Source organism: Pleurodeles waltl, chromosome 12 (genome assembly GCF_031143425.1).
Source record: "Pleurodeles waltl isolate 20211129_DDA chromosome 12, aPleWal1.hap1.20221129, whole genome shotgun sequence".
NCBI classification, from domain to species: domain Eukaryota; kingdom Metazoa; phylum Chordata; class Amphibia; order Caudata; family Salamandridae; genus Pleurodeles; species Pleurodeles waltl.
In genome coordinates, this window is record NC_090451.1 from 273449379 (window position 1) to 273476163 (window position 26785).

General features: G+C 47.2%; 2 protein-coding genes across 2 annotated transcripts in view; one reads left to right on the forward strand and one right to left on the reverse strand.

Annotated features, from left to right (window-relative positions):
- Window positions 1–26785, forward strand: part of BBS2 (Bardet-Biedl syndrome 2) — a 305860-nt gene that overhangs the window by 22832 nt on the left and 256243 nt on the right. The window contains exons 2-3 of the mRNA XM_069215826.1: window positions 5040–5109; window positions 10224–10293. The gene's annotated coding sequence lies outside the window, so the exon portion shown is untranslated. The remainder of the gene's footprint in view (window positions 1–5039; window positions 5110–10223; window positions 10294–26785) is intronic.
- On the reverse strand, window positions 5135–10097 carry LOC138266994 (uncharacterized). The gene is made up of 2 exons (XM_069215832.1): window positions 8422–10097; window positions 5135–5830 (listed from the first exon to the last, which is right to left on the reverse strand). The coding sequence occupies exons 1-2, from the start codon at window positions 9952–9954 to the stop codon at window positions 5255–5257; spliced, it is 2109 nt and encodes a 702-aa protein (XP_069071933.1). The 5' UTR covers window positions 9955–10097; the 3' UTR covers window positions 5135–5254.

Sequence of the window (26785 nt, forward strand, 5' to 3'; positions counted from 1 at the left end):
CACAATGTCTCCTTAATGTTTCTTTCCCAACCTAAGATATTACTTTGAATAACTCAATTATGCCTTTGACCACACGATTAAAACACTCCACACAACCATTTCCCTCAGGGTAATAAACAGAAGTGGTTCTGTGCTTTATTCCCAACTTCTCAATGAACACTTCAAACACTGCTGATTCAAACTGGCCACCTTTGTCACTGATAATAGTTTTGGGTAATCCTTCTCTATTAAAAACTTCTTCCAAAATTCCACCACACCTTTGGCATCTGAAACATCAACCACTGTCATTACTGGTCATTTAGAAAAATAGTCTACCACGACAGTGGCATTTTTTGTCCTCCCATCCTTACTCTGCACTAGTCCAAAAATATCTACCCCTACTTTTTCCCAAGCCGCTTGTGTTGCTTCAATGGGCTGCAATGGTGGGTTGTAGATTATTTGTGCTTTATCTGAATTTGCACACTTCAGACACTCTCTTACAACATTTTCTACAGCTCTATCAATACCTAGCCACCAATATGACTAACACTACATTTCATTTTCACTATACTAAGGTGTACTTCAGGACACCATGCCTTGAGCTTATGTCATAAAGTACTTGTGGAATAAAACGTCCTTCCTCATTACTTCTTTATTCTCAACAGAGATCTCATTTCTGAGTTCCAAGAATGATACCCTACCCATACTTCCACTGTAGGAAACAGGCCCCTTGTTTGCAGTAACACACACTTTTTTCCTGGTATTGTTGCTAACTTGACTGAGTGTGTTCTGGGATCCTGCTAACCAGGCCCAGGCACAAGCGTTCTTTCCCTAAACTGTACCATTGTTTCCACAATTAGCACACTCCTGCCCATAGCTAAGTCTCTTGTAAAAGGTACCAACGATACCAAGGGCTCTCTGACCATAGAGGGTCTCTAAGGGCTGCAGCATGTATTGGCCCCCTCACCAAACACATGCACTCTGCCATTGCAGACTGTGTGTGCTGTTGGGGAGAAAAAGGTAAAGTTGACATGGCATCCCTCTCAGGGTGCTATGCCCTTAAACCACTGCCTGTGGCATAGGTAAGTCACCCCTCTAGCAGGCCTTACAACCCTAAGGCAGGGTGCACTATACCATAGGTGAGGGCATAGCTGCATAAGCAATATGACCCTGCAGTGTCTAAGACCATTCTTAGACATTGTAAGTACAGTGTGGCCATATTAAGTACATGGGTTGGGAGTTTGCCATTACGAACTCCAAAGTTCCATGATGGCTTCATTGAAGACTGGGAAGTTTGGTATCAAACTTCTCGGCACAATAAACCCACACTGATGCCAGTGGTGGATATATTGCAAAATGCACACAGAGGGCATCTTTGAGATGCCCCCTGTATTGTACTCAACCCTTTAGTGCAGGACTGACCAGTCTGTGACAGCCTGCCACTAACAGACACGTTTCTGACTCCATGGCTGAGGGTTTGTGTGCTCTCTGGGGTCAGAAACAAAGCATGCTCTGGTTGGAGGTGCTTCACACCTCCCTCCTTCAGGAACTGTAACACTTGGTGGTGAGCCTCAAAGGCTCAGGCCTCCTGTTACAGTGCCCAAGCACACTCCAGCTAGAGAAGATGCCGACCCCTCACGGACCAAGCCCCATGTTTGGCAGCAAGTCCGGCGGGAAAATTAGGAAAAACAAGGAGGAGTGACCACTTCAACTGGGACCACCCCTAAGGTGTCCAGAACTGAAGTAACCCCCTCCCTGCAGAACCCTCCATCTTGGTTTGGAGAACAGGAACCAGTAGGGTTAGGAGTGTGCCCTGTTTCCCAAAGGGAGTGGGCATAGGAAGTGTGTAGCCACCCTCATGGACAGTAGCCATTGGCTACTGCTCTCTGACCCTTGTAACACCCCTATATGTAGGATTTAAGGGCACCCCTTAACCTAACTCACCAGATTCCTGGCGACCTCATGAAGAAAGAAGAAGGACTGCTAAGTGGATCCTAGCAGAGAAGACTCCAGACACCAACTGACTTGGCCCCAGCCCGACCGGCCTGTCTGCAGCTTCAGAAGCCCTGCTACAATAAGGCAGCGCATCCTGCAGGAGCAGCAGCCTCTACAAAGCCTCAGAGGACTGCCTGCCCACCAGAGGACCAAGAACCCCTGAGAACAGCGGCCCTGTCCACAAGAAACTCCAAGAAGAACTCCAGAACTGCCCCGGATCCAGAAGTCCTGCCCACTTTGCACCAGAAGCCCACGGCCGGTGTCCAGGTGGCCCATCAGTCCCCAGGCAATTCTGACCTCGTGTCCACTCTGGGTAACCCCTCCTGGCTAACACGACAACGCCTGCAGCCTAAATCTGGAGGACCCCCCCTAATCCGGATGAAGATTCCCGACGTCTAAAGGTACCCCTGCACCCGCAGCCCCCTGGCCTTGGGGAATGCGACCACCAGTCCAGCAAAGTTCAACAGGTGGCCGTCCTCCTTGTCCAGCCTGTGGTTTTCCCAAACCAACCCGCTGGACCCAGCCTGCAGCATCTTTGTGACCCCTGGGTTCTCCCTATTGGAAAGCATTGGGAGCACGATTCTGTGTTTGCACCCTGCACCCGGCTGCTCCTGTGCCACTGAGGGGGTGTGTTTGGTGTTCACCTGTGCCCCCCCCCCCGGTGCTCACCTAAACCCTTCAGGTCTGCCCTCCGAAGTCGTGGGTACTTACCTGCTAGCAGATCTGTTTCCGAGTGCCTCCAGTCTCCATAGGATCCCATTTTAAATCCAACACCAACTTTGACCTCTGCACCTGGCCGGCCCTGTGTTGCTGGTGGTGTACATTTGGAGTCAACCTTGATCTGTGGACATCCTAACTCCTGGAGACTGGAACTAAAAGACAAGTACTTACCGCAAAACTGCACTAACACTGACCCCCAGGACTGTGTTGAAAATTGCAGTGTCAGCTTTTTAAAGTGAAAAGTGTTACTTGCCTGTAAACCGTTTTCTTTGCCAAATCTAAACAAAGGGCTGTTGATACATATGCTTGATACTTACTTGCTAATGTACTTAGCTGCTACAAGATCCTTTTGGTTCTAGAAATAAAGTAACAAAATATATTTTTGCTATATAAAAACAATTGGCCTGGAGTTAGTCATTGAGTGTGTGCCTCATTTATTGACTATGTGTGCACAACAAATGCTTTGCACTACCCTCTGATGAGCCTAACTGCTCGACAACAAGACCACAAAAGAGAGCATTAGTGTTATCTACTTTAGCCTTTGTTAAGACTCTGGGGAACCCCATGACTCTGTGCACACTATATCTCATTTTGATATAGAATATACAGAGCCAGCTACCTACATCCACACTTACACCTTTCAAATCAACTTTAGATAATGCCACCACCATTCATCCCACTCACTGGTGATGTGTTCCCTGATAGGTATTAACAGTCTACTAAAAATAAATCGTCAACCCTATTGCGGGATCAGGCAGATACTGTACTTCCTAACGATAATGTAGAAGATGCATCGATAATCTAGCTATCCCTGGTGAGGCAATGATAAGAGCTTTTGTGGTTAACACTTTGCATAAAGGTTTATAATCAAACATAAAACCACTTTAGATCCGCAAATGAATTGCAGGAAATGTTTGAGGCCCCAAACACATCCTAAGGTCTCCCTCTCTATGACCGAATAACTTTCTTCAGTAGGTGTAAGTGGCCTGAATGCAAAGGTAACAACATGCTCTTTAGCAGACCCATTGACCTTTGACAACATGCCCCCAATCCGTTCCCACTTGCATCATTGGTAATTAAATTGTTCTCACACTTGGGGTCATGCCCACACGGAAAAGGTGCTTCATAAATATCTCTCTTGATGCACTCAAATGCTTTCTGACAATCCTCATTATTAATATCTTCCTTCATTGACTTGGATATATAGCTTGACTGTGTTCCCTACAAGCGTTAGAGACATTTTTTGCAACATTGTTACTTCCATCTGATATGGATGTAGCTTTTTTTTTAAAAACAGATTTTTATTGATAATTACAACAGGTATGTGATCATACATTAATAGCACATTACATCCACGTTCCAGTACATGGACTCTGTCTGTTCAAATTGTCTTAATGATTTTCCATTCCCTTGTTTATTAAAGGAATTTCTGTTGTCTCCTCACCCTCTTCCACCCCAACGTCCTTCCCCCCTCCCCAATGAGTCATATTTCCTATTGTGTGGTATTTGTGGTGTGGTGAGGACAGCTGTGTCTCATTTTCCCATGTGTAGTTTCAATTCAGGCTCTTGTTCAGGTTGATCTGTATTTTCAGGTGTTAGGTGGTTGGGTTTGAGCAGTCTCTGTCTCGGAGTCTGGGGCGTTCTGGGTTGCCTCTCTCATAGCTTCCATCATGGTGTCACATGCTTTTGCGACGTCTAAAGGTCTCATCCTCTTTTGGCCTCCCTGAGAAGGGCATCCCCCTCATTCACAGCCCATTTTTCTAGTTCCCTGTACCAATTGGTTTCTCTCGGACCTGTTGGGTTCTTCCAAGTCATTGCAATCTCCTTCTTGGCTAGGATATAAGCTAGGTCCTGGAATCTGCGAGCAACCTTAGTTTTAGACATATGTGGGAACCACCCAAGTAGGTAATGACCCATTGTGCAAGGAACTACCTTGTCTATCGTATCTGCTACCGTTTGGGTCACCTCTCCCCAGAATGTCCTGGTCTGTGGGCAGTTCCAGAACAAGTGCCTAAATTCTGCTCCGAGGGCCCTGCATCTTGGGCAATCCGCTCCTTCCGTGTTGAAATGCCTTTTGATCCGGCCAGAGGTTAAATATGCCTGGTGCAATACGTAAAAGTTTATTAGCATATGTGAGGGGTGGGTATGTGATCTGGGCTACAGAGTACACGGACGCGGATGTATCAACCCTTGATAGGGAGTTACGTGCTTTATTTAAGTTGTAGGAGAGGTGGAACAATTAATGTCTCTTGGTGGTTCTTCTTTTTCTCTTCTTTTATTCTTTCTCTTCCTGCTTTCCTTTAGGCCGCTAAGGTCTTTAATGTTCTCCTTTCCTTTTTCCCCAGGTGGCGTGTTCCCGGCGTCTTCCTTTTGGGACCGTGATTTCCTCGGGAGAACAAAAAGAGGATAGAGCAGGTAAGTGGGACGGTATTTCCTTAGTTCCTAATTGTGGGGGGTTTTGTGCGGGGAGGGGAGGAGATGTGAGGGAAATAGGAAGTGACGGGTGGTGTTTTAGGTTTAGTAAGGAGGTTTAGGAGGTCGTTCTGAGCTCTCTTCGGGGTTAAGGGTCGAGTGATAGGGGGCCCTGGGAGTTTCCCCAGTCCTTATCCCCTTTCTTGCTACCTCCCCTCTCTTCCCTCCCCTCTCTACCTCCCCTTCTCTCCTCCTTATTGTGCCTGCCCTTGAAGAGGGCACGTACCTTGTGCAGCCACGACCCTCCTGGGCCGTGGCAGGCTGTCTCGTCCTCTCCCGGTCGGGTTCCTCCGGCCGCCTCCTTCCAGTCGGGGTCTGTCCTCGCCGGTTTCCCTTCTGGCTCTCGGGGTCTGTGGTATCTCCTCGGCTCCGTTTTCTCCTCCTGTTCGCCGCGCTCGATCGCGGCGTCTCTTTCTTTAAAAATGCCGGCAACCCGGAAGTCCGGGGCCGATTGCCGTCTCCGCCTCCACGCGTTTCCTTGACGACGTGGGCGCAAGTCGGGAAAGGCGTCGGGTGAACGCCAATGTGTTACGTCTGTAGGCGAGGCAAGCGACGCCCGCCTACACACCCCTTCCCATGAACGGGACTGGTAGAGGACCGAGGAATCCGGGCAGCGGGAGAGAAAGTCAGCGGGACATTGACGTGACCCAGGAATGTGACGGACCTGAAAGGTAAAGGGTTGCAATTCAAGGAACCACCGCAACACTCAGGAATAGGTATCCTTATGTGAAGACAACCATGTTAAGGGTGCATGATCAGTGTAAAGAATGAATGGACGACCCAGGAGATAGTATTGTAAACACTCAATTGCCCACTTTATGGCAAGACATTCCTTCTCGATGGTAGGATAGTTAGTTTCCCTAGGTAACAACTTCCTACTGATATACACGATTGGGTGATCATGTCCCTGATCGTCCGGTTGCGCCAATACGGCCCCCAACCCAATATTGGAAGCGTCGGTAAAAAGATGGAAAGGTCTGGAAAAATCGGGACATCGTAACACGGGTTCGGTAGAAAGGGCTTCCTTCAGCCAGTGAAAACCCTGTAGTTGCGAGGGGGAAAAAGGAGGAAGGGCATTTGGGTATTGTTTCTTTAATAGGTCCGTAAGGGGGCCCGTAATGGTCGAGTACTGTGGTATGAACTGTCGGTAGTATCCTACCCACCCCAGGAATGAGCGGAGTTCCTTCTTAGTTTTGGGAAGCGGTATCTGTCTAATGGTGGCTACCTTATCTTTTTGTGGGCTCAATACTCCTTTACCGATGACATAACCAAGATAGGCAATCTGGGTCTGACCTAGGACACATTTTTTTGGGTTGGCTGTAAGGCCTGCGGCCGCCAGCGCTGAGAATACTTTCCCTAGATGGAGGAGATGGTCAGGCCAGGTAGAACTAAAAATGACAATGTCATCGAGATAGGCAGCTGTAAAATCATGGAAGGGTCTCAATAATCGATCCATCAAGCGTTGGAACGTAGCCGGGGCACCATGGAGACCGAATGGGAGGACAGTAAATTGGTACAACCCCGAAGGGGAAACGAATGCTGTCTTCTCTTTGTCTGAGGGGGCTAAGGGAATCTGCCAATATCCCTTCGTCAGGTCAATAGTGGACATAAAACGGGCCTGCCCGATTTTTTCTAAAACTTCATCCACCCGGGGAATGGGGTAGGTATCGAAAAGTGATACCTCATTGGGTTTCCGGAAATCAATGCAGAAGCGGACCGAACCGTCCGGTTTCGGCACTAGGATGATAGGAGAGCACCATGGGCTGGTGGACGTCTCAATAACCCCAAGAGATAACATTTTGGTTATTTCTTCCTCTATAAGGACTTTTCTTGCTTCAGGGATTCGATAAGGACGTAGGCGTACAATTTTGCCCTCAGGTGTGCGAATATGATGCTGAACCAAAGAAGTTTTCCCCTGCAGTTCAGAGAAGAAGCAGGCATGACTGTGAATTAGCTCCATTATTTGCCTTGTCTCCATCTCAGAAAGGGACTCATTGATTCTGGGAAGAGTCGGGGGGGGACTAGTTGGGAGGTGGGACATAGTTCTAACCCTAGTGGGTGAGCCGGGGTGATCAGGTACCCCCTTGCAGGTGCATTATTGCCATTTTCTGGGTCCTCCCATTTCTTTAATAGATTGATGTGATAGATTTGGGTTCGTCTTGGGTGGTTATTTAGTTCCACTAAGTAGGTAACCGGGGTGACCGCTTTTATTATTCGATACGGTCCTTGCCATTTGGCGATTAGCTTATGTTCAGAGGTGGGTCGTAGGATTAACACCTTCTCGTTGGGTCGTAGTACCCGTAGCTTGGTACCCTGATCATAGTAAGTTTTCTGATTATCTTGGGCTTCCTCTAAATGTTGTCTTACATCTTCCCACACTGTCTGGAGATGGGATTTTAATTTGTGAATATAGTCTAATATGGGTCGTTCCTCGTTATTCTCCTCTTCCCACAGTTCCGCCGCCATGTCTAGTAAATTGCGAGGTTGTCTCCGGAATACAAGTTCAAACGGACTATGTCCGGTAGAGGATTGCTCGTGTGTCCTTATTGCATATAACACTAGGGGAAGTTTCTGGTCCCAGTCTTTTCCCGTCTCACTCACTATTTTCCTTAAAAGGGTTTTGATTGTGCGATTATATCGCTCCACTAAACTATCCGTTTGTGGATGATATACTGATGTCTTTATCTGGAGAACACCTAGGGACTTACATATCTGTTTCATAAGTCCAGATACGAACGGAGTTCCCTGGTAAGTAAGAAGCTCTTCAGGGAAACCCACTCGGGCAAAGAATGTTATCATGGCTTGTGCCACTGCCTTCGTGGTGATACTAATAAGTGGAATCGCCTCGGGATATCTGCTCGCATAATCGACCAGGACGAGGATATGGGTGTGTCCTTTGCTGGACGGCAGAAGGGGCCCAACTAGGTCCATACCAACTCGTTTGAACGGGGTATCAATAATCGGTAATGGTTGTAATGGGGCTCTCCTAATGGCTCCTGGTTCTACCAGTTGACATTTTGGGCATTGGGCACAATACCTTCGGATATGTGCATATACACCTGGCCAGTAAAATCATCTCAGCAAACATTCCTCCGTTTTCTCCCGGCCACAATGACCTCCCCCCGGTTGGTTGTGGGCTAGGAAGAGTACCTGTGTCCTATATGGTTCGGGAACCACGAGCTGTCTCTTTTCCCCATTCGCGCTGGTGGTTACTCTATACAGCAAGTCCTTGTGTACCAAGAAGTAGGGACCTACCTCTCCAGTAGAGGCTGGTTTGGCATTCTTCCAGGCATTCCCCAGGGTAGGATCTTCGTGCTGACTCATTCTAAAGGATATGGGGGCAGTCTCTATATGGGCCACTAATCCTCCCTCTTCCTTCTGGACTTGTTTAGTTGCAAATCTATGTTTCTCTGCTCTCCTTTCTCTTCGGGTTAACTTTTTTCGTGTGGGGGAGCTACATATAGAGGCTTCCCAGAAAGGGGCAGTACCCCACCACTCATCTACCGGATCCTTCTTTCGTGTTTGGTCTAGGATCTCATGGAACCTCTGATAGTCAGTTCCAATGACGCACTCCTCTATTAAGTTATCCATGAGTCCCACGGGAAGAAGGTCAAGGTGAGTGTTCCATTCTACTTCGACCGTTGAAAGGGGATACTGAGCGCGATCTCCATGAATACAGCAGATTGTTACCCATTGATCGTTAGTCGGTTGTACAGGGTGAATGATACTACGACGGATTACCGACTGACTACATCCGGAGTCAATCAAGGCCATGACCGGCAAACCATTTATCCGAAGGGAGTGTTTGAATGACACATCACTTTTCCCCAGGCATAGGACTCTTCCTCGAGTAACACCTATTTCCATCGGTTCTACCCCCTCATGTCTTTTTGGACATCCGCGGGCGATATGACCCCACTCCCCACAACTGAAACACTGAGGTTGTTGCATGGGACTTCTCTCGGTACTCCGTGAGGGTCCTGGTTCTTCCATTGTTCGCCGGGGAGGAAATTGTGGAGGAGTTATAGGTGGTTTACCCACGGGCCGGATTGACTGATGTTTCACGTCTCCTGACCTGTGATAGGCGCATGCCAGGTCAACAGCTGTCTCGGTGTCTATTTTAGGGTGCTGCCTTATCCAGTTTCGGGTGCTGGATGGTAGGGAGTCTAGATATTGTTCTAGGACAATGATCTTGATAACGTCCTCGCGATCTGTCCCTAGGGGTCCCAGCCATTTTAGTCCCAGGTCCTTCACCCTATAATAGTAGGTCCGTGGGTCTTCGTTGGGTCCCCATTTGATTTTTCGGAACCTTGTCCTGTAATATTCAGTGTCATGTCCCACACGCTCTAAGACACTTTTCTTTATTTCTGAATATGGGGTGGTGCCACCCGGATTTGCAGCCTGATAAGCTGATTGAAGAGTGCCCGTTAGGAGGGGAGCAATGTATTGGCCCCATTTGTCTTCAGGCCATTGAGCTGAGGAGGCTACCCTTTCAAAGTTCGTGAAAAAAGAGTCGGGATCTTCCCCCTCCTGATACTTTTGCAATACCGAACTAGGCACATTGGGATGCACTTTGCTTGCAGCGATAGTGTCGGTCATTTTTTTTAACGCATTCTCATGGACCAGTTGATTACTGGCCATGATAGTAGCCTGACTTTTTAGAGCGGATTGCAGGGCCTCTCTGTCCTCCTTGGCCTCCCTTTGTTGTGCTTCCCACACTAATTGGAGGTGGCGCTGACCCTCTGCAAGTTGTTTGATCATGTCTTCGAGACTGGGTTTGACCTCCATTGTGGTACGGTCTCTGTATGCCCGTCGGAAAACCCGATCCCACTTCTGACACCACTGTGAGGGGTGGGTATGTGATCTGGGCTACAGAGTACACGGACGCGGATGTATCAACCCTTGATAGGGAGTTACGTGCTTTATTTAAGTTGTAGGAGAGGTGGAACAATTAATGTCTCTTGGTGGTTCTTCTTTTTCTCTTCTTTTATTCTTTCTCTTCCTGCTTTCCTTTAGGCTGCTAAGGTCTTTAATGTTCTCCTTTCCTTTTTCCCCAGGTGGCGTGTTCCCGGCGTCTTCCTTTTGGGACCGTGATTTCCTCAGGAGAACAAAAAGAGGATAGAGCAGGTAAGTGGGACGGTATTTCCTTAGTTCCTAATTGTGGGGGTTTTTGTGCGGGGAGGGGAGGAGATGTGAGGGAAATAGGAAGTGATGGGTGGTGTTTTAGGTTTAGTAAGGAGGTTTAGGAGGTCGTTCTGAGCTCTCTTCGGGGTTAAGGGTTGAGTGATAGGGTGCCCTGGGAGTTTCCCCAGTCCTTGTCCCCTTTCTTGCTACCTCCCCTCTCTTCCCTCCCCTCTCTACCTCCCCTTCTCTCCTCCTTATTGTGCCTGCCCTTGAAGAGGGCACGTACCTTGTGCAGCCACGACCCTCCTGGGCCGTGGCAGGCTGTCTCGTCCTCTCCCGGTCGGGTTGCTCCGGCCGCCTCTTTCCAGTCGGGGTCTGTCCTCGTCGGTTTCCCTTCTGGCTCTCGGGGTCTGTGGTATCTCCTCGGCTCCGTTTTCTCCTCCTGCTCGCCGCGCTCGATCGCGGCGTCTCTTTCTTTAAAAATGCCGGCAACCCGGAAGTCCGGGGCCAATTGCCATCTCCGCCTCCACGCGTCTCCTTGACGACGTGGGCGGAAGTCGGGAAAGGCGTTGGGTGAACGCCAATGTGTTACGTCTGTAGGCGAGGCGAGCAACGCCCGCCTACAGCATAAATCTGGATTTCTCAACACTTTAGGAGTTCCTTTCAATATATGCTCCCAAGCCTTATCAGGAATAATGGTTCCTAGATCTCCTTCCCATTTGACCCTCAGCAAAGCCAATGGGAGGGTCATATCTGTTCGTATTCTATTATGTAAGTTTGTGACGGCCTTTATTGTGCCCATTGAGGTTGCCAGATAGGTACAAATTGTCTGTGTTTGGGGCTCCCCCAGTCCTGCACACCAGTTATGGAGATTACCTGTGGTGACCGAACCATTAGCAAAAAGGTCAAACTCTGCTCTGAGGTCCCCAAATGGGATTATTGTTCCTTCTTTAAAGAGGTTACCAATAGTTAATGCTCCCGCTGCATACAAGGAATGTAGTCCCTCCCAATTACCCCTATGCGGTAGTGCTAGTACACACAGCAGAGGGAGGTCTTGGGAGTAAGGAACCTTTATCTTAGCTTTGCGCAAGTAGCTTGTCCAGCATTGTATGAGTATTTTAAATTCAGGTGAGTCGCCTCCCCTAGTACGTTGGATTCCCAATAGTACCTCTATTAGTCTTATCAGTGGAGGGGTGAATGGCCTCACCAGTGCCCTGGGGTCCTGTCTGCTCGCCAACCATTGTGCCAGACATTGAAGCTGTGCCGCTAAGTAATAAGCCTCGAAGTCAGGAACAGCTAACCTTCTGTCCGTCGACTGTCTCTGAAGTTTAGCCAGGGCCACTCGTTTTCTCCCATTGCCCCAGAGGAATGATGTTACTAGTGTATCCAATTCTCTGAAGATTGCCCTGGGTATCCATATTGGTAATACTGTAAAATAGTACAGTAGTCTAGGCGATACTGCCATCTTCAGAAGATCCGCCCTACCTGCCACTGATAGTGGCAATGTCTGCCAAAATTCCATACTTGACTGTGTGGATCGCACAGCTCTCCTCACATTTCCCTCACGGATATCCTGTGGATCGTGGTATATTTTAACAATAGGTAGGAAAGACACCGTGGCTCCCATATCCCAGTATTCAGCTCTGGAGGGGTCGCTCCAGCAGGTCCCAGGGGAAACAATCGGGTCTTTTCCCAGTTTATTCTAAGCCCCAAACCTGGACAATATCAGTTGGCCATTTGGCAGGTCCCTCTGCATATTCTTTAAGAAGATTAGCAGGTCATCAGCATACAGGGCTATGTGGTGCCACTCCCTGCCTGCTTGTATCCTTTGGCCTCCCTCACCATTGTGAGTCAATGCTGCCAATGGCTCCATGGGTATCGCAATTAGCAGGGGGGACAGAGGAAAACACTGCCTGGTACCTTGCTCAACAGCATAGCTATCTGATATTGTCCACCCAGTGGGGACTCTAGCTGTTGGGTTGATGTAGAGCAGTCGTCCCCATGCAATATAGTCCTTCCGCATTCCCATCTTTGCCATCAGCGCATAAAGGAAACACCACTCAAGGCTATCAAAAGCCTTTTCAATGTCCACCGGCAGCACACCCATCGTCATTTCATCCCAGGCTGGATCTCTCATGACCGCTAGCAGTTCAACCTTGGGGCTGACAGATCTGCATACATGGCATAAAACTCCACCGGGAAGCCATCAGTCCCCGGTGTCTTACTTCTAAGTCCTCAATGGCCCCCTTGATCTCTAGTATAGTAATGGCTCCCCCCAGTTGTTCTGCCACCTCCGGTGTAAGTGCAGCGAGTGGTATCTGTTCCAAATATGCTTTGGTGGCTTCCTTATCATATTGGAGGGTGGCTTTATTTAGCCTCCCGTAAAAATACATGAAGTGAGCATTAATCTCTTCTTTTTTGTAGAGGCTAGTCCCTGTTTCCATTTTCACTTCCATGATGGTCGATCCTCTCTTGGTCGGTGATGCCACCAATGCTAGCATACGGCCCACCTTATCTCTCTCTACATGAGCCCTTGCTAAGTAATTCCGATAGTCAAAACTGCGCAGACGCTCAACATGTTCTGGTACAGTTTCCTTTAATTCTAAAATGTTATGCTGACAGTCTGGCTGCTCTGGCCTATTTTTTTCCTCCTCTCAATTTGCTCTCAGCCTCTATGGTGTCTCTGAGTAATGTTCTACGTACTCCCACAGAGCCCGCTATGCACCTCCTCCTCAGTACCATTTTAAAAGCATCCCATTCTATCAATGGGCTACTGGTTGTGGTCTCGTTATCCATAAAGAATTGGGCGACATATTGTCTCACCTCCCCCTGGTATTGTGTGTCCTCTAATGATTCTGGTTTTAATTTCCATGTGGGAATGTGGGGGAGAGGTGAGCCCCACTTCAACGATAGCAGTATGGCGTTGTGATCTGAGATGGTGCAGACCAGAAATTCTGCATTGTGTATGTATGAGAACACTTCTGGGGTGTAAAGGAATGAATCCAGACGTACATGTAGTTAATGTAATTAGGAGAAATATGAGAAATCTTTGGTGTTTGGGTGTAGCCGTCACCATGCATCGAACAGGCCCCATTGTGATTGCCAGGATGTAAATTGCTGTGCCACCCTTGTTATTGGGGAGTCATGCAACGAGGGGTGGGATAGGTCCTTAGTGGGGTCCGCCACACAATTAAAATCTCCTCCCGTTACGATTGATTGTTGTAGGAGTGGGGCCAGATGGGTAGAGAGTTTTTCAAAAAAGTTTCCCTGGTCGGAATTAGGTGCGTATACATTAGCCAAGACAAGCTCCCGGCCCTCCAATCTCCCTCGTACTTCCATGTATCGCCCATCTCGATCTATTAAGCTTTTTTCTGAAACAGAACCCCAGCTCGTATCCATATCAGGGTCCCCCTGGCATGAGCGGAATAAGCGGTGTAGTATATTTGGCCCCTCCACCGTTTCTGTATAACCTTCCCTTCTGCTTGTGTTAAGTGCGTTTCTTGTAGCATTGCCACTTGGACTCCCCTTCTCTGTAAGTACGAGAAGACCTTATATCTTTTAGCCATTGTGTGCATGCCTCGGACATTCCATGAAATGAATTTATATGAGTCTAATGTAGCTAGATCTCTTTCCCATTTACAGGCGTTTCTGGGCCCAACTGTTTCAGCCCCAACATCTGCAAATGGACCCCCTCGCACCACTCACTTGGGTTTGTAGCTAATAAAGCGTGTGACTTATATTTCCCCGTGTAACTAGGCCAGCAATTCACTTCCAAACGCCCCTTCCCCAGGACAAGGGGGCTATTACCTCTCTTCGAAACCTAAACAGTTATGTCAACTAGTCTACTGAATCTGGGGGCGGTCTTCTGGATCGTGTATAAGTTACTGCCATGTCGCCAGTCACTCCCCTCCCATCTTTCTATCATAACTGTGCCATTGTGCCCAGCCTCCCCCATCTGTCACCACCACCTCATTCTCTCTGTGTCAAAAGGATATCTCCTGAACATGTTTTGGCAGTCTTATGGGGGTGATGCGGTTCTCCAAGAGCATCAAGAGCGAAGGGGTCAAATGATGCAGTCCGTCGCCCAGGCTTCACCTCTGGTCCCATCTCTTCAGACGTGCTTGTAATGTCTGAGTCTCGATCTGACCCCGACTGTTCGATCTCCTCTCCCAACATGGGGGAAGGACAGAAGCCCAGACCACGTAGGGAAGCCACTGCTTCCATCAATTTTTGACGTTCCTGTTGTACTTCTTTGTTAGAAGGGGCCAATAGTCTGTGGGTCAGTCTTTGCCAGGGTCGCCTGTGTTGTCGTTGTTGTAGGGTACCTGAATGATTGACCTCGCTAGGCGGTGATTCAGAGTCTATCCACTGCCATATGTCTCAGGCGAGGTAAAAAATTGGGTTCCTTCTTTAGTCGTCACCCTCAATCGTGCCGGGAACATCATTTCATACTGTATCCTCATTTGTCGAAGTTTTTGTTTAGTTTCTCTGAAGGTGGCACTCTGTTTCTGCACTTCTCGCGAAAAGTCTGGGAAAATGCTAACCCATTCAATTGTCTACTGTGCAGTTGCCGTTTTTCCTCACTTGACTCAGCAAATAGTCCCTGTCTCTATAGTGCAGTAGACATGCTACAACCGGTCTTGGTGGGGCCCCCGGGGAAGGAGGGCATGCCGGGACCCTGTGTGCTCTCTCGAGAGCGAAGAAGAGCGAAAGCCTGTCCTATGCCACCTTCTGTTCAAGCCAGCGCTCCAGAAACTCTACCATGTAATTCTTTTCTATGTGCTCAGGTAATCAAATCACGCGGATATTGTTTCTTCTTGATCGATTTTCTGCATCCTCTGCTCTCAGATCCAAGTTGTGAATTTGCCTCTCCATCTTGCTAATGGGCTTGAACGCTGGTAGGATCTCTTTAATTTGCTTCTCCGCCGTAGATACTTTTTCTGCCAAGCGACGGTGGTCATCCCTGAGTACAGTGAGGACTGTTGCTAAGGCATTGATTTTCCCTTCTAAAACTTCGCTGGAGGCTGTGATGGCTTGTAAAATATCTTGGAGGGTGGGGTCCCCACTTTTCTCCATGGGATGGGCGCTTTTAGTTCTTTGTTGTCCTGTCAAGGCGCTTACATTAGTTTCCTCTGTCGCCTCTGGGTCCTTTATACGCACTGTTTTACCCATATTGGGGTTTCCCCTGGCCTGCGCCACTCTTCCCAGTGACGGCTAGTATTATAACACCCCACCTGGCTGCAAAACAGTGGAGCCCACTTCAGGGCCTGTCCGCCATCAGAGGTATAGGACTTCCTTCCCCCTCTCCGCTCTTCGTACCTCCAAAATCTGTTGATGTTCCCCTGCTGCAACTCTGTTCTGTCTCTCAGCTTAGGGCTTCCAAGTGCCTCGCCAGGCGGTAGCCCAGGGGGGTCTTTGGCTATAGAATGTTCGTTCTTTTTTGGCCCGAGGCTGCTAGTTGTATGACTCGCGATGGTGCTCTCCCCAGGGAGTTTCTCTGAATCCTGGCCTCATTCTCCCTCTCACCTGGCCCTGGTTTTCTCCAGCTGCTGCGGACCGCTTCTCCTTCCTCTCTGGAGTGCTGCAATGTCTTCCAACAGAGGAGCAGAGTGGGGCCCACCTCGTCCCTTCATGTGCCGCAGTGGGCGTCCGCTGCAGCCTTACTCATAGCTCCGTGTATCACATTCTTCTACCTGGTTTTCATTCCTCATCAATCTCGGGTCTCAGCAGCGCCCCCCTTTCTTCTGATCAGGGACACCCGCTGTTGGGCTCCCAAAATGCAGCGATCTGCCTTCCTTTCTTTACGGAAACGTTGCACTGTTTTCCCCTCTAGGGCAAGGAGTGGGGTCACCTCACCTTTATACTCACAGCAATGTCTCTTTATTTTATTCTGTCCTTTCCCAGTGTTGCCGGTCGCATCCCCTCCGGATCTCTGATGTTGGGTTCATCAAGTGCAGCGTTCCTTCTCTCCCCCTCCGCCAAAGCGCCGCTTTATTTTTCAGCAGCAGCAAGGCGAGAGCCCATCTAGACTCCTTGTGCATTAGGCTGTCTGTCGGGTACAGCGATAATCAGAGCCCCGCTCCACACATCTCCTGCTCTGCTCACCCTCGCAGGATCATTGTCTTCAACTGGTACTCTCAGGCTCAATTCAGTTGGTCCAGGTCACTATCTACGGCTACGCGTGCCCCCCTATGTGTCGGTGATTCTCTCCAAAATACTTATGCTGCGTGATTCTCTCATGCCTCGGCTGCTTCAGGGACCTTTCAGACACTTTTGGCTGTATTCTGGAGGGGGAGGGGTCAGGGGGCTCTCTGAGTATCAGGATATTATGGGGTAGGGGATCTCTGGCAGGAACCTCACAGAAAGACTTCTTCCGGTATTGGCGCTTGGCCACGCCGACATGGATTTAGTTGACAGTGTTATTTAACAACGTTGTATACATTTTTTGAGTTAGATTATCTTGACAGCAAGAGGTGACCTTTGTTATTGCAAACTTGCGACTTACTCATCTTTTACTACTGGATCATTCGTTATACTTGATATCTACAAAAAGTTGTCTAAAGACGAAACACGTGTCGGCTGTCTGTTGTGGAATAAACTGTTCATTCACTAAATGTGTACTATATTGGTTTAGTTTCCTAATTGATCGTACGATTTGTGAATTATTTACACTGTGAAACTGTTTTCTGCTCTGGGTAACTTCTTAGGTTTTGATAGCGGTGGGTTTATTTCCCACAACTTTAGACACTATTTGGGTAGCATAGTGCCTTTACCTGTTGAGCAGATTATGCAGATATTGATATACTTTACTTACGAGTGTGGTGTTATACCACTGCTACCTTTCTTTTCTTTGAGTAAACCCAATATGGTGCCCCCCTTTCCTCTCATCCCATAGTAAAGGAGTTTGTGACTGATGGCAATTCGGAGTTTGTTTCAGCATCGTCTGCTCTAATCATCGGCTCATGGAAGGCCTGCGCCAAGGTGCCTTCCTCTTTCACCATAATGTGCCCATCTTCCGGGGCTGCGGGCTCTAAGCATCTCTCTCCCCAGACCTCTCGCAGGACTGCCAGTTAGAGGTAGTTATGCGCCATCCAGATCAAGATGCATGTTTTTGGGCAGCCATCTTGTAAGGGGACCTTTTTCCATACTGCCAACCACAGCCACACCTCCTCTACGGAGTAAAAAACTGAGATTTGCCCCCTGAAAGCACATGCAGATGGGCCAGGTATAGCAACATATATTTGAGGCGCATTGCGCGCAACTTCTGTTTGATCTCTAAGAAGCCTTTCAGTGATCTTGCACTTTGCAAGTATAGTCAAGATACACTGAGATTTTATGATTTTCAAAACATTGAGTGTCTGCCTCCTGGGCAGCTTGAAGAACACAGTCTCTATCCTTGTAATTGAAAACACGGGCGATGACTGCCCTGGAGGGTGTTGGGGGGCGGTCTGGGATGGGACACCAATACTCAGTGTGCCCTTTTGATGACAAAGAAAGGCGAAACATCTGCGGGATGCAGGGTCTCCTGGATCCAGTTCCCCATAAATTGTTCTGTTTGGGTACCCTCTGCGCGCTCTGGAAACCCCAACAGGCAGAGATTATTTTGTCATAACTTTCCCTCAGCATCCTCCGCAAGGGCCTCCAGTGTTTTAGTAGATGCTGTGACAGTGGCCATTTTTCTTTTCAAGGCTGTGACCTTAGTTTGCAAGTCCAAGAGGGTCCCCTCCGCTCCCTGAACTCTATCGGACACCTTCCAAAGGTGAGTACGGAGAAGACCCACCTCCAGGGCCACTGTTTCGTTTTTTTCCTCCAGCGTAGCACAGGAGGCCTCAATCGCTGCCTTGAATTCCGCACTTGAGGACTCCTCTCCTCTGGTACAGGGGCTACATCATCCTTAGCACTCGTCTGACGTCCTGATCACTGTGCTGGGGTAGTTGACGTAGCATACTGATCCATGGTGTTTGTGAGGCGTGCCAGTACTGAACAGCTTGTTCCTCAGGAGCAGAAGCTAGACCCAACGCCCCTTCACCAATATCCACCTTGACCCTATATTAAAGTCGGTGTGAGATATCAATGAGGGAGAAAGGGTGAAGTTGGTGAAAATAAGAGAGACTGCCTCATGGAGGAATTCTTTGCTGCTATGCTTCTCTGTTGCTAAATGTAACAGCTACCTGTAAGGGAAAAAAAACATAAACATACCATTTGCAATTAACTAGATGCTAATTTCATTAAACGCTATTTCTGTTCAATATACATCAATGTTTCATTCCCCCATAGAGCACGACTTGAGCTTTTCTCTTTCTCTTAATTACTTTTGTTGCTAATTAATTCAATTTTACATCTCTACTAACGTAATAGAGAATTTAACATTGCAACAGTATAACAAACTAGTTGTAGTATTTGAATGAGTGACACAGCCTGAAAATGAGGATTTCAATTGCTTTTAAGATATTTTTCCTTCAGACATGGAAACGATATAAAATCGTGAAAATATTATAATCTTCAATAAAACAAATGTTTTGCCAGGACAAATAGACCGTAAAGTTTTGTGTGAATAATTTGTCGTAATTTTGAAAAACTTATCTTCAAACCAAATGTCTCTTTCAAATAGATTTTCTATTCCTGACCTTCTAAAGTTATTATATGCTGAACTGAGACTTGAACTCCCTATGAACTGGGAGTGCTGCAAAGTAGAGACAATACTTGCGGTACAATGAAAAGAAGACACTACTCCGGAACACATGAAACTCTTGACAAGAACATGCCCATAAGTGTTCCTGATGATGGAAGACTTTTCTGTGAGGAAACGTGCGCTGAAGAGATGCTACCAGCGCCTCAAAAGGTACAGTTGAAGTGTGCTGTCTTCCAAGGGGAGCACCTGCATCACGAGCAGGATATCCAGCTCACGCTCAAACATTAGACAGCTTACCTCCTTGGGATGTCTGCCATCATTGAATTCTCGAAATCGAAGAGTGTTGTTAACACGCAAAAAATGGCATTCAACAACAGTTTTGGGGACAGCTTTCCATGCCACCAATGGGGATATCGCTCGGCTCTTGTCAGTCTTTGGTGTCTTGGACTTCGATACAGGTAAGTTCTAGTTCCTGACAGTGTTGCCCTGGGGGGCCCCAGAGAGTTTAGATTTCCCCATGGGGAATCCGGGCCTATCACTCCTCTGATCTGCAGCTGGGCCTACAATGCCCCCTGCACCACAACGGGGATGATGAATACCCCCAGCCCCTAGGCAAGAACCCCCCAGGGATGTCTGTCCACAGAGCTCCCCGCAATCAGTCACTGTAGTCCCGGAACCCAACACACAGAACAGGGACTGAGTCCAAAGTGTGGATGTGCTGTGACCGTCCACCCCCTCCAAATTGCAGCTAGGGTGGGGTCCACGGTGATATAAAGGGCATTCAGTAGGAAAAAATTGAATCCGGACTTGCCCCAGAGCACCTTCACCACTTCCAGTAGGCCCCAGTTCAACGTGAGCTGCTCCTCTGACAAAGTTGTCTAGAGCAGTTATGGAGGGCCCCATGTATCACAGCACCTGTAATTGTAGCATGCTCCTAGGATCTGCCCTGGTGGGGGAGGTCACCATCCCGCTGTCTGTGGCGCTTCAGTTATGGCCTCTGCTCCAGTTGCAGCCCCTGAGTGGGCCCCCTTACAGCTCCAGGCCCGTTCGCCTGTCTCCCCAGGGGTGTGCTCTCCCTTTGCTGGCTCCGCAGCCCCAGGCCACTCCGTGGGTCAGAGATGTCGGGCCCCCGCCTTCCAGGTCTGACAGACCCTAACCACCGCGCAGCTGGAACCGGGCCCACACCTCTCACCTCTCACAGCCCGATAGAAAGGGAGGGGACCACGGGCTAGATCCCCCGACCCCATCCCAACCAGCAGTGTCCTATGCCCGGCCTGCACCGCCAGTTACCACTGGGCACAGAATGCGCTGCGGCCCTCTGTAATAGCTCCATGCAGGCCGGGTTGCCGCCTCTCCCCGACCGCGTCAGGTTGTGGGATGGCTCACTCGCAGGCCTCCCCCGGAGTCCACGTGCCGTGTCACTCATCGTCCTTGCCGAGCCAGGACCAGGAAAGCTTGAGGGCGGCGGCCTCCGCCACTCCTGCCCCTTCACCTCTGCTGAAAATGGAGTCGGCCTCACAAAAGCGATCTCAGCAGATGACACCGGTATGGATGTTGCTGCCCGCAGTGTAGCCAATTTATTGGGCTCCTTCAGCAGCAGGAGGATGCAGGATAAATCGGGGTGGCCATGGAGCTGCTCAGAAATGCGTCCTGTCGGCCATCTTGCTTGGCGACACTCCTTACTTCCATTCTTTAACAACTGCCTGATGGGAAACTGTTTTCTTGATAAACTGTACACAAATTTAAAATAAAATTCTGCCAAGATTACAAAAGCTTGCACCTCATCGTTATTACAAGTTGGAGGGGCATCTTTAATGGCCTTGACCAGATCAGCCTTGGGAGCAGTGCCCCCTGAAACTGCTTTCGTGACCCAGGTATGTGACTTTCCTTTTTGCAAACCTGCATTTAGATGCTTCTGCAGTTAACCAATATTCCTTCAATACACTCACCACCAGCCTCAAGTTCTTATCATGCTCCTCTCAGTCTAACATGTCATCTTGGAAAAGGATTATACTGTGTACCTTATTGTACAATTTATACATAAGCAGTTGGAACATGGCTGCAGCTAAGCCAAAAGGTACGCTTTTTAATTGATAACATCCTACAGGTGTGATGAAAGCAGTAAGATGTTTGCTATGAGGATGCAAGGATACATGATGGCAGGCAGATGTTAAGTCAGTTGTGGAAAACCTATTCATATTCCTGGTTAAAGACAACAATTCATTAATACATGGCAATGGAAATTGATCGATAAATATATTTGTGTTAAGGTCTTCAAGGGTAACACACAATCTGATTTTAACATTAGCCTTCTGCACCAACATTAAGGGTACAATCCAATCAGTTGACACAATTAGCTCAATCATGCCAGTATTCTCTAGTTTGTTTAATTCTGTAATAACCTCTTCTTTTTATGGCTAAAGGAATACTGTGAATTTTACGGACTCTGGGTCGTGCATCTTCCCTAAGTATAATTTTATGTATGAGTCCCTTCAGCTCGCCAACCTCACCTGAAAACACAGTAGGAAAATCTTTAGTATTCTCTCCAAGAATTCATACTCATTATTTAACACTAAAGCAGGTTCAGGACTACTGGGGTCAAGTAATATTCCTAACTCCCACTGGTGAAACCATCATAACACTGAAGGACCATTTTCAGAAACATACAATTTATAATCAGCAGATTTTCCCTTGAATTCAAAGTTCAACTTTCAAAATCCCTGTAATTTGTTGGATTCACCAGTGAAACTTACTGGTTTGATATCAGGCTGTAGTGGCTCAGGACACAACGTGTTGGTAAATAAGTCATACCAGAATTGTTTGTTAATAATCGTGTTAGATGAGCCCGAGTCCGCTGCCAGTTTTACAAGTACCCCATCAACAGTAATCTCACATAGGGTTTTCTTCCTACGTTTGTTTGCTGACTTCTAAAACATTTTCCTGAACACTTATAACTTGCACCGCTTCATACTCTGATTCATAATGATTATCATCTAGGTTGGGATCCTCTACGATACATCTCACTGACATAGAGAGTTACAGCATACTCTTTCAAAATGCCCATTTATATTGTACTTAGAACATTTTTGGTGCAAGGTGGGACACTTTTTGTCATGTGCTAAGTGGTTGGAGCTACAAAAACAATAACATTTCCCTTTCAAGTCACCCAGTCTACATCCGCTACGGGACCTCAGCGCAGCACCTTTTTTTTTTTTACTGCTTTCTTGGTCTGACTCGCCTTCCATCTTTTTAGTGACAACTTTAACCATATTTCTGTCACCCTCCTCATTATTACCGCACCTACAAATTAGTTCAGCGTTGGACACTATAGAAACAACTTCTTTGGGAGTGGAATCACCCATCATCTGTCTTGGATGCCAGATTTGTTACAATGCATGATGATCTTATCGAAATCAGTTCATCATGCATATTACCAAATCTGCATGTCAACAGCAGTTTCTTTTAAGCCGCTACGTAGTCTGCTTTTTTCTTTATTTTACCGTTTCCTGTGAAATAAATTGTAACAACCAATTGCAATACACACAGTGGGTGAAAAATATGCATGTTGGTCTTCCAGCGCAAGGAAGAATACGTCCCCTTCATCATCCAAACTGGGCTTTGTTTCTAGTGGTTTTATACCTTTAACCCCACTGGGCCCAAATAGTGCAATCAAATGTTATTTTTTCTCTCAGGTGTGAAATGTTCATCATCAAAAGTGGACACATAGTTACTAAAGTACTCTCATACTCTCTCCATTCCATATATGGTTTACCTTCAGTCATCATTAATGGCTGAGTAGAAGTACGGTTTACCATAGACATCCTCCAGTAATGTCAGCCAAATTGTTATCAGGGATGCAGATAGTACTTAGAAGGAGATGACAAACTTAAAATGTGAGTTTGCAGATTTTATCTTGTAGAGGTCGCAAAGTAACCTAAGAATTTACTTGGTAAGAGTGCACTGTAACGTCACAGATGCCAAAACCAGAATGGCTGCTAAAAAGGAGGTGATAACAATCTGAAAAGTTATAGAATTCTCCAATAACGAGTGTTGATGACAACAAGCAATCCAATGTGTGAATACAATCCACCAATCCTGGATGCACGTAGACTGACCAATCCCTTTCCAGTATCTGACTATAAAAGCCGAAGGAATGACTACCAGCGAATTGCGTTACATACTCTTGAGGAGGAGTGCTGCAAGGCAATCGGGAATGCACACACAAGAACAACGGTAAAGCAGGCACACGCTGGAGCAGCAAGTACACAATTAACCATAAAAAGACAAAATTGAGTTGTGCAGCACATGATTAGCTCTGTAACGCGTCAGAAGGGTGCTCGTGGAAAGCACCCCATGACAACAATTCTCATTTAGCATGGGTAGAGGGCTTGACTATGCTGGTCGCTAAATTTGTTGTGTCCTTGTTCATATATATATTTACACACTGACTCAGCAAGTTGGGCATGAGAAGTTTATTAGCAGGAGTGAAGCCCAGAACACAACAGCGATGTGCTCCGCCTTCCTGACCAAACTCGCTTACACCAACAGTCCAAGTACAAGTCTGAAACATGGAACACGGACCACGCTCAAACACAACACACACCAGGCACTGCAGCATTTATATAGCACCTACTACCCTTTTTTAGTAAGCTGGCAGCTTTGAACAGCTCTTAGGTCCCTTTATGGTATTTCTTGAGATCGCAACCTAGTTAGCTGGTTACTGCACTTGGTTTTTCTAGCCTGATATTTAGTGTAAAGTTTATAGTTCCGAGCAGGTGTTGTTGGAGAGAAAAGTGGTGGGGACACAAGGGCACATTGATTTTGAAGACACAAGATAATCTGTGCTTTGGAGACAAAGGTAAGGTGTTCAGTGGGATGCAGAAAGTAATACAAAATACCTTGCATGCACCTCGGTGACTGCAAGCTAATGCAGCTCAGTGGGGGATCAAGAGTTAGACTTGACCTTCTCCTCTTTCATAAAAACTGCATAGCCCGAGCAGTTCTGAGAGATCCTGGTGCCAACCCCTGGACTTGACAATGTGACAGTCTCTGTCTTAAGAGTCAGGAGAGCTGTGCGGATTGAGATGAATTGGTGGCAGCTTCCCCAGGTCTTTACTCACATATCACTACTGTCACTAGTGCTCCCAAATGCCGCTAAGATGCATCAAGTACTAGTGAAAGCTGGAGCATGCTGGAGGCACAGGTCAGATATTATGTCACTTGGGGTCTGTGAACACTACTTACGTAATCACATCAGCTTGGAGTAGAATCCTCTCATTCAAGGCCTTGCAAGTGGCTGTCTGTAGCTCTTATGAGCAGTTATAATCTTGAAGCCGTCAAAGAGGGTTGAGGAATAGCTTAGTGACAATAATCATTGTCTATAACAACCGTGTATTGAATGGGGAGTGCAGCGTCTTTTTTTATGAAACCCCCTTATTAAAGAACACACTGTTATTTTTGTTCATCTGACGTATTTGATTGAGTAAGCACCAGATTGTAAAGATGTGTAGTATTTGCCAAAATGCTTTAGTGTCACACAAGATGTGTGATACTTAGCAGGGCTACTCTCTAATTGCTGATGTGTAGAGTACTAGGGTTGGAAATTGGAACCTGGCGTCTGGTGAGCTGCTACAGTGGGTCACACAAAACACTGCCAAAAGGAAATTGTGACATCACTCTCAGACTGTCAGTAGGGCAGGTTTGATCTGATTTGCTTCTGTTGTAGGGGTGTGCTGAAGTTCTTTGTGTGTCCGAGATATTTATCGAGGTCAAAACTACTAAGAGCTGTGCAATGACGTCAGTGTCAAAACAGGCCTGATGGGAATGAGAATACCATCTGGCCTCTCTCACTCTTTACTATGTGCCCTAGTTCCACATTATGTCAGTGAGCAACAAACATTTGTCCGGCGCGGTAGTGTGAAATCATATGTTACTTCTGCACTGCTCAGGACAATGGAAAACTAAAAGAAAATACTCAGACCTGCTTCAAACTTAGTGTAGTTATTAGTAGTCTGTTAACCTTTGTTAAAACTGTATCACTGTAAAATAAGGTTGTTGTAAATAGGCTGCCTGCCCTCCAGCTCACATTTAGTGATGTATTCCAGGGGCTGAGCAGTGATCCTGGGGGGTGGCTGAGGATCTCATCATGAGGTTCATCCGTTCTAACAGTCTGCCTTTCTACATACATGAAGTTGAGGCAATGCCGCAGGCCGATCTTTAATCATTTATTTTCTGTCCACGTCGTGATGTAACTAGAGGACTGATGGAAATGTGAAGGTGCATGACATTTTAGGTCTTTTTTGTCCATGCTCGCCGTAAACTCTCTCCAAAACCAGGGCATGCATTTTATTCAATACAAGGTGTTGGGATGCTGAGATAAATGTCCAAAAACTGGGACAGTCCCTGAAAATGTAGGCTATCTGATGACCGTGCCCAATAAAAGATACTCCTTTTCAAACCGAGCCCCTCTCATGTGCTACTGTGATCCTTAATGTCTTTGATTCCTACCGGGCTGGTGAGCAGTGAAAAATTTTCTAGCATACGCAACAAGAATTTTCAATTCTATTAAGGACACAGAGGCTTCGGATTATGCTTGTTTAAAGCTGTTGTAAGACAACTGAGGCTACATCCAAAATCGGTTTGTAATAAAACGTTTGAATGTAGAGTCGGATGACCAGTCTGCTGCCCTCATTATGTCTTGCAACTGAGAACCAAGAGAAAAGAATTTTGACGCCATAGCACCTCATACAGAGTGGACCCCAAACACAGAAGTATTTATCCCTGCTTCAGTCAGAATCAGTCTCACCCAACGAGCTAAGGTAGCTCAAGATACTGGATGTAAAGGCTTTTGAAGTGCAATTAACAATTGGCCCCCAGGAGATTGACGAAATTCCCTGGTATGGTCTTCATAGTCCCTTAAACATTGTACCACACACAGTTTGGCATCTTCTGGAAAACTAGGGTAGGTTACTTGCCTTGAAAAATTCTTAGTTCTTATGGATATTGAAAAGGTAACTCCAATTGGGGAGAAGACGCAACCTGAAATGTCTAGAGCTCTCACGTCTGAAAGTCTTCTACATGATATTAAACACAACAACATAGTCAGTTTAGCTAACAATTGCTTCCCAGATGAGTGCGTTACAAGGCCATTGTTGTAAAAAACGTAAGATGATATTTACGTCCCAAAGATGAGCATACTTTGGTTGAGGCGGATTAGCCAATCGGATACCCCTCATCACCCTAGACACAAAAGGATGTTCCCCTACTGGTCTCCCGTCTATGAATACATAGCCTGCTGATATAGCAGATCTGTAATTGACTGAGCAGAAACCTAGCATTCAGAAACTATTTCTGCCAAGAAATTGACTACTGAGGCAACTGGGGCCACCAAGGGATCCAAATCCAGAGGGTTGCACCGACCCACGCTTCTACTCCATGCCGATGAATAATATTTATGGGTGATGTCTGACCAAGATGCTGAGATGAAGGAAACAGATTGCCCTGAAAGGTCTGGCAGGTGCCAACGTTGCCTGAGATGCACCAGGCCATGAGGTGTAATTTGTCCTGGGTCAGAAGAGGATGTATCTGACCTGCTCGATCCAACATTAGCTGTGAAATTTAGGGAATCCGAACTGGGAAGTCCCTGGACATTTCCAGGAGGACTGGAAACCAAGGCTGAGCTATCCAGAGAAGTTATCAGAATCAGCTCTACCTTCTGAATGAGGGATTGAGATGCTACTCTGGGTATTATTATGAAGGGGGAAAGGCGTAAAGAAGAGAACCTGTCCACTGTTGAAAAAAGGCATCGGCAGCTATGGCCATGAGATCCGGTTTTCAAGAGTAGAACCGATGCAGTTGATGGGA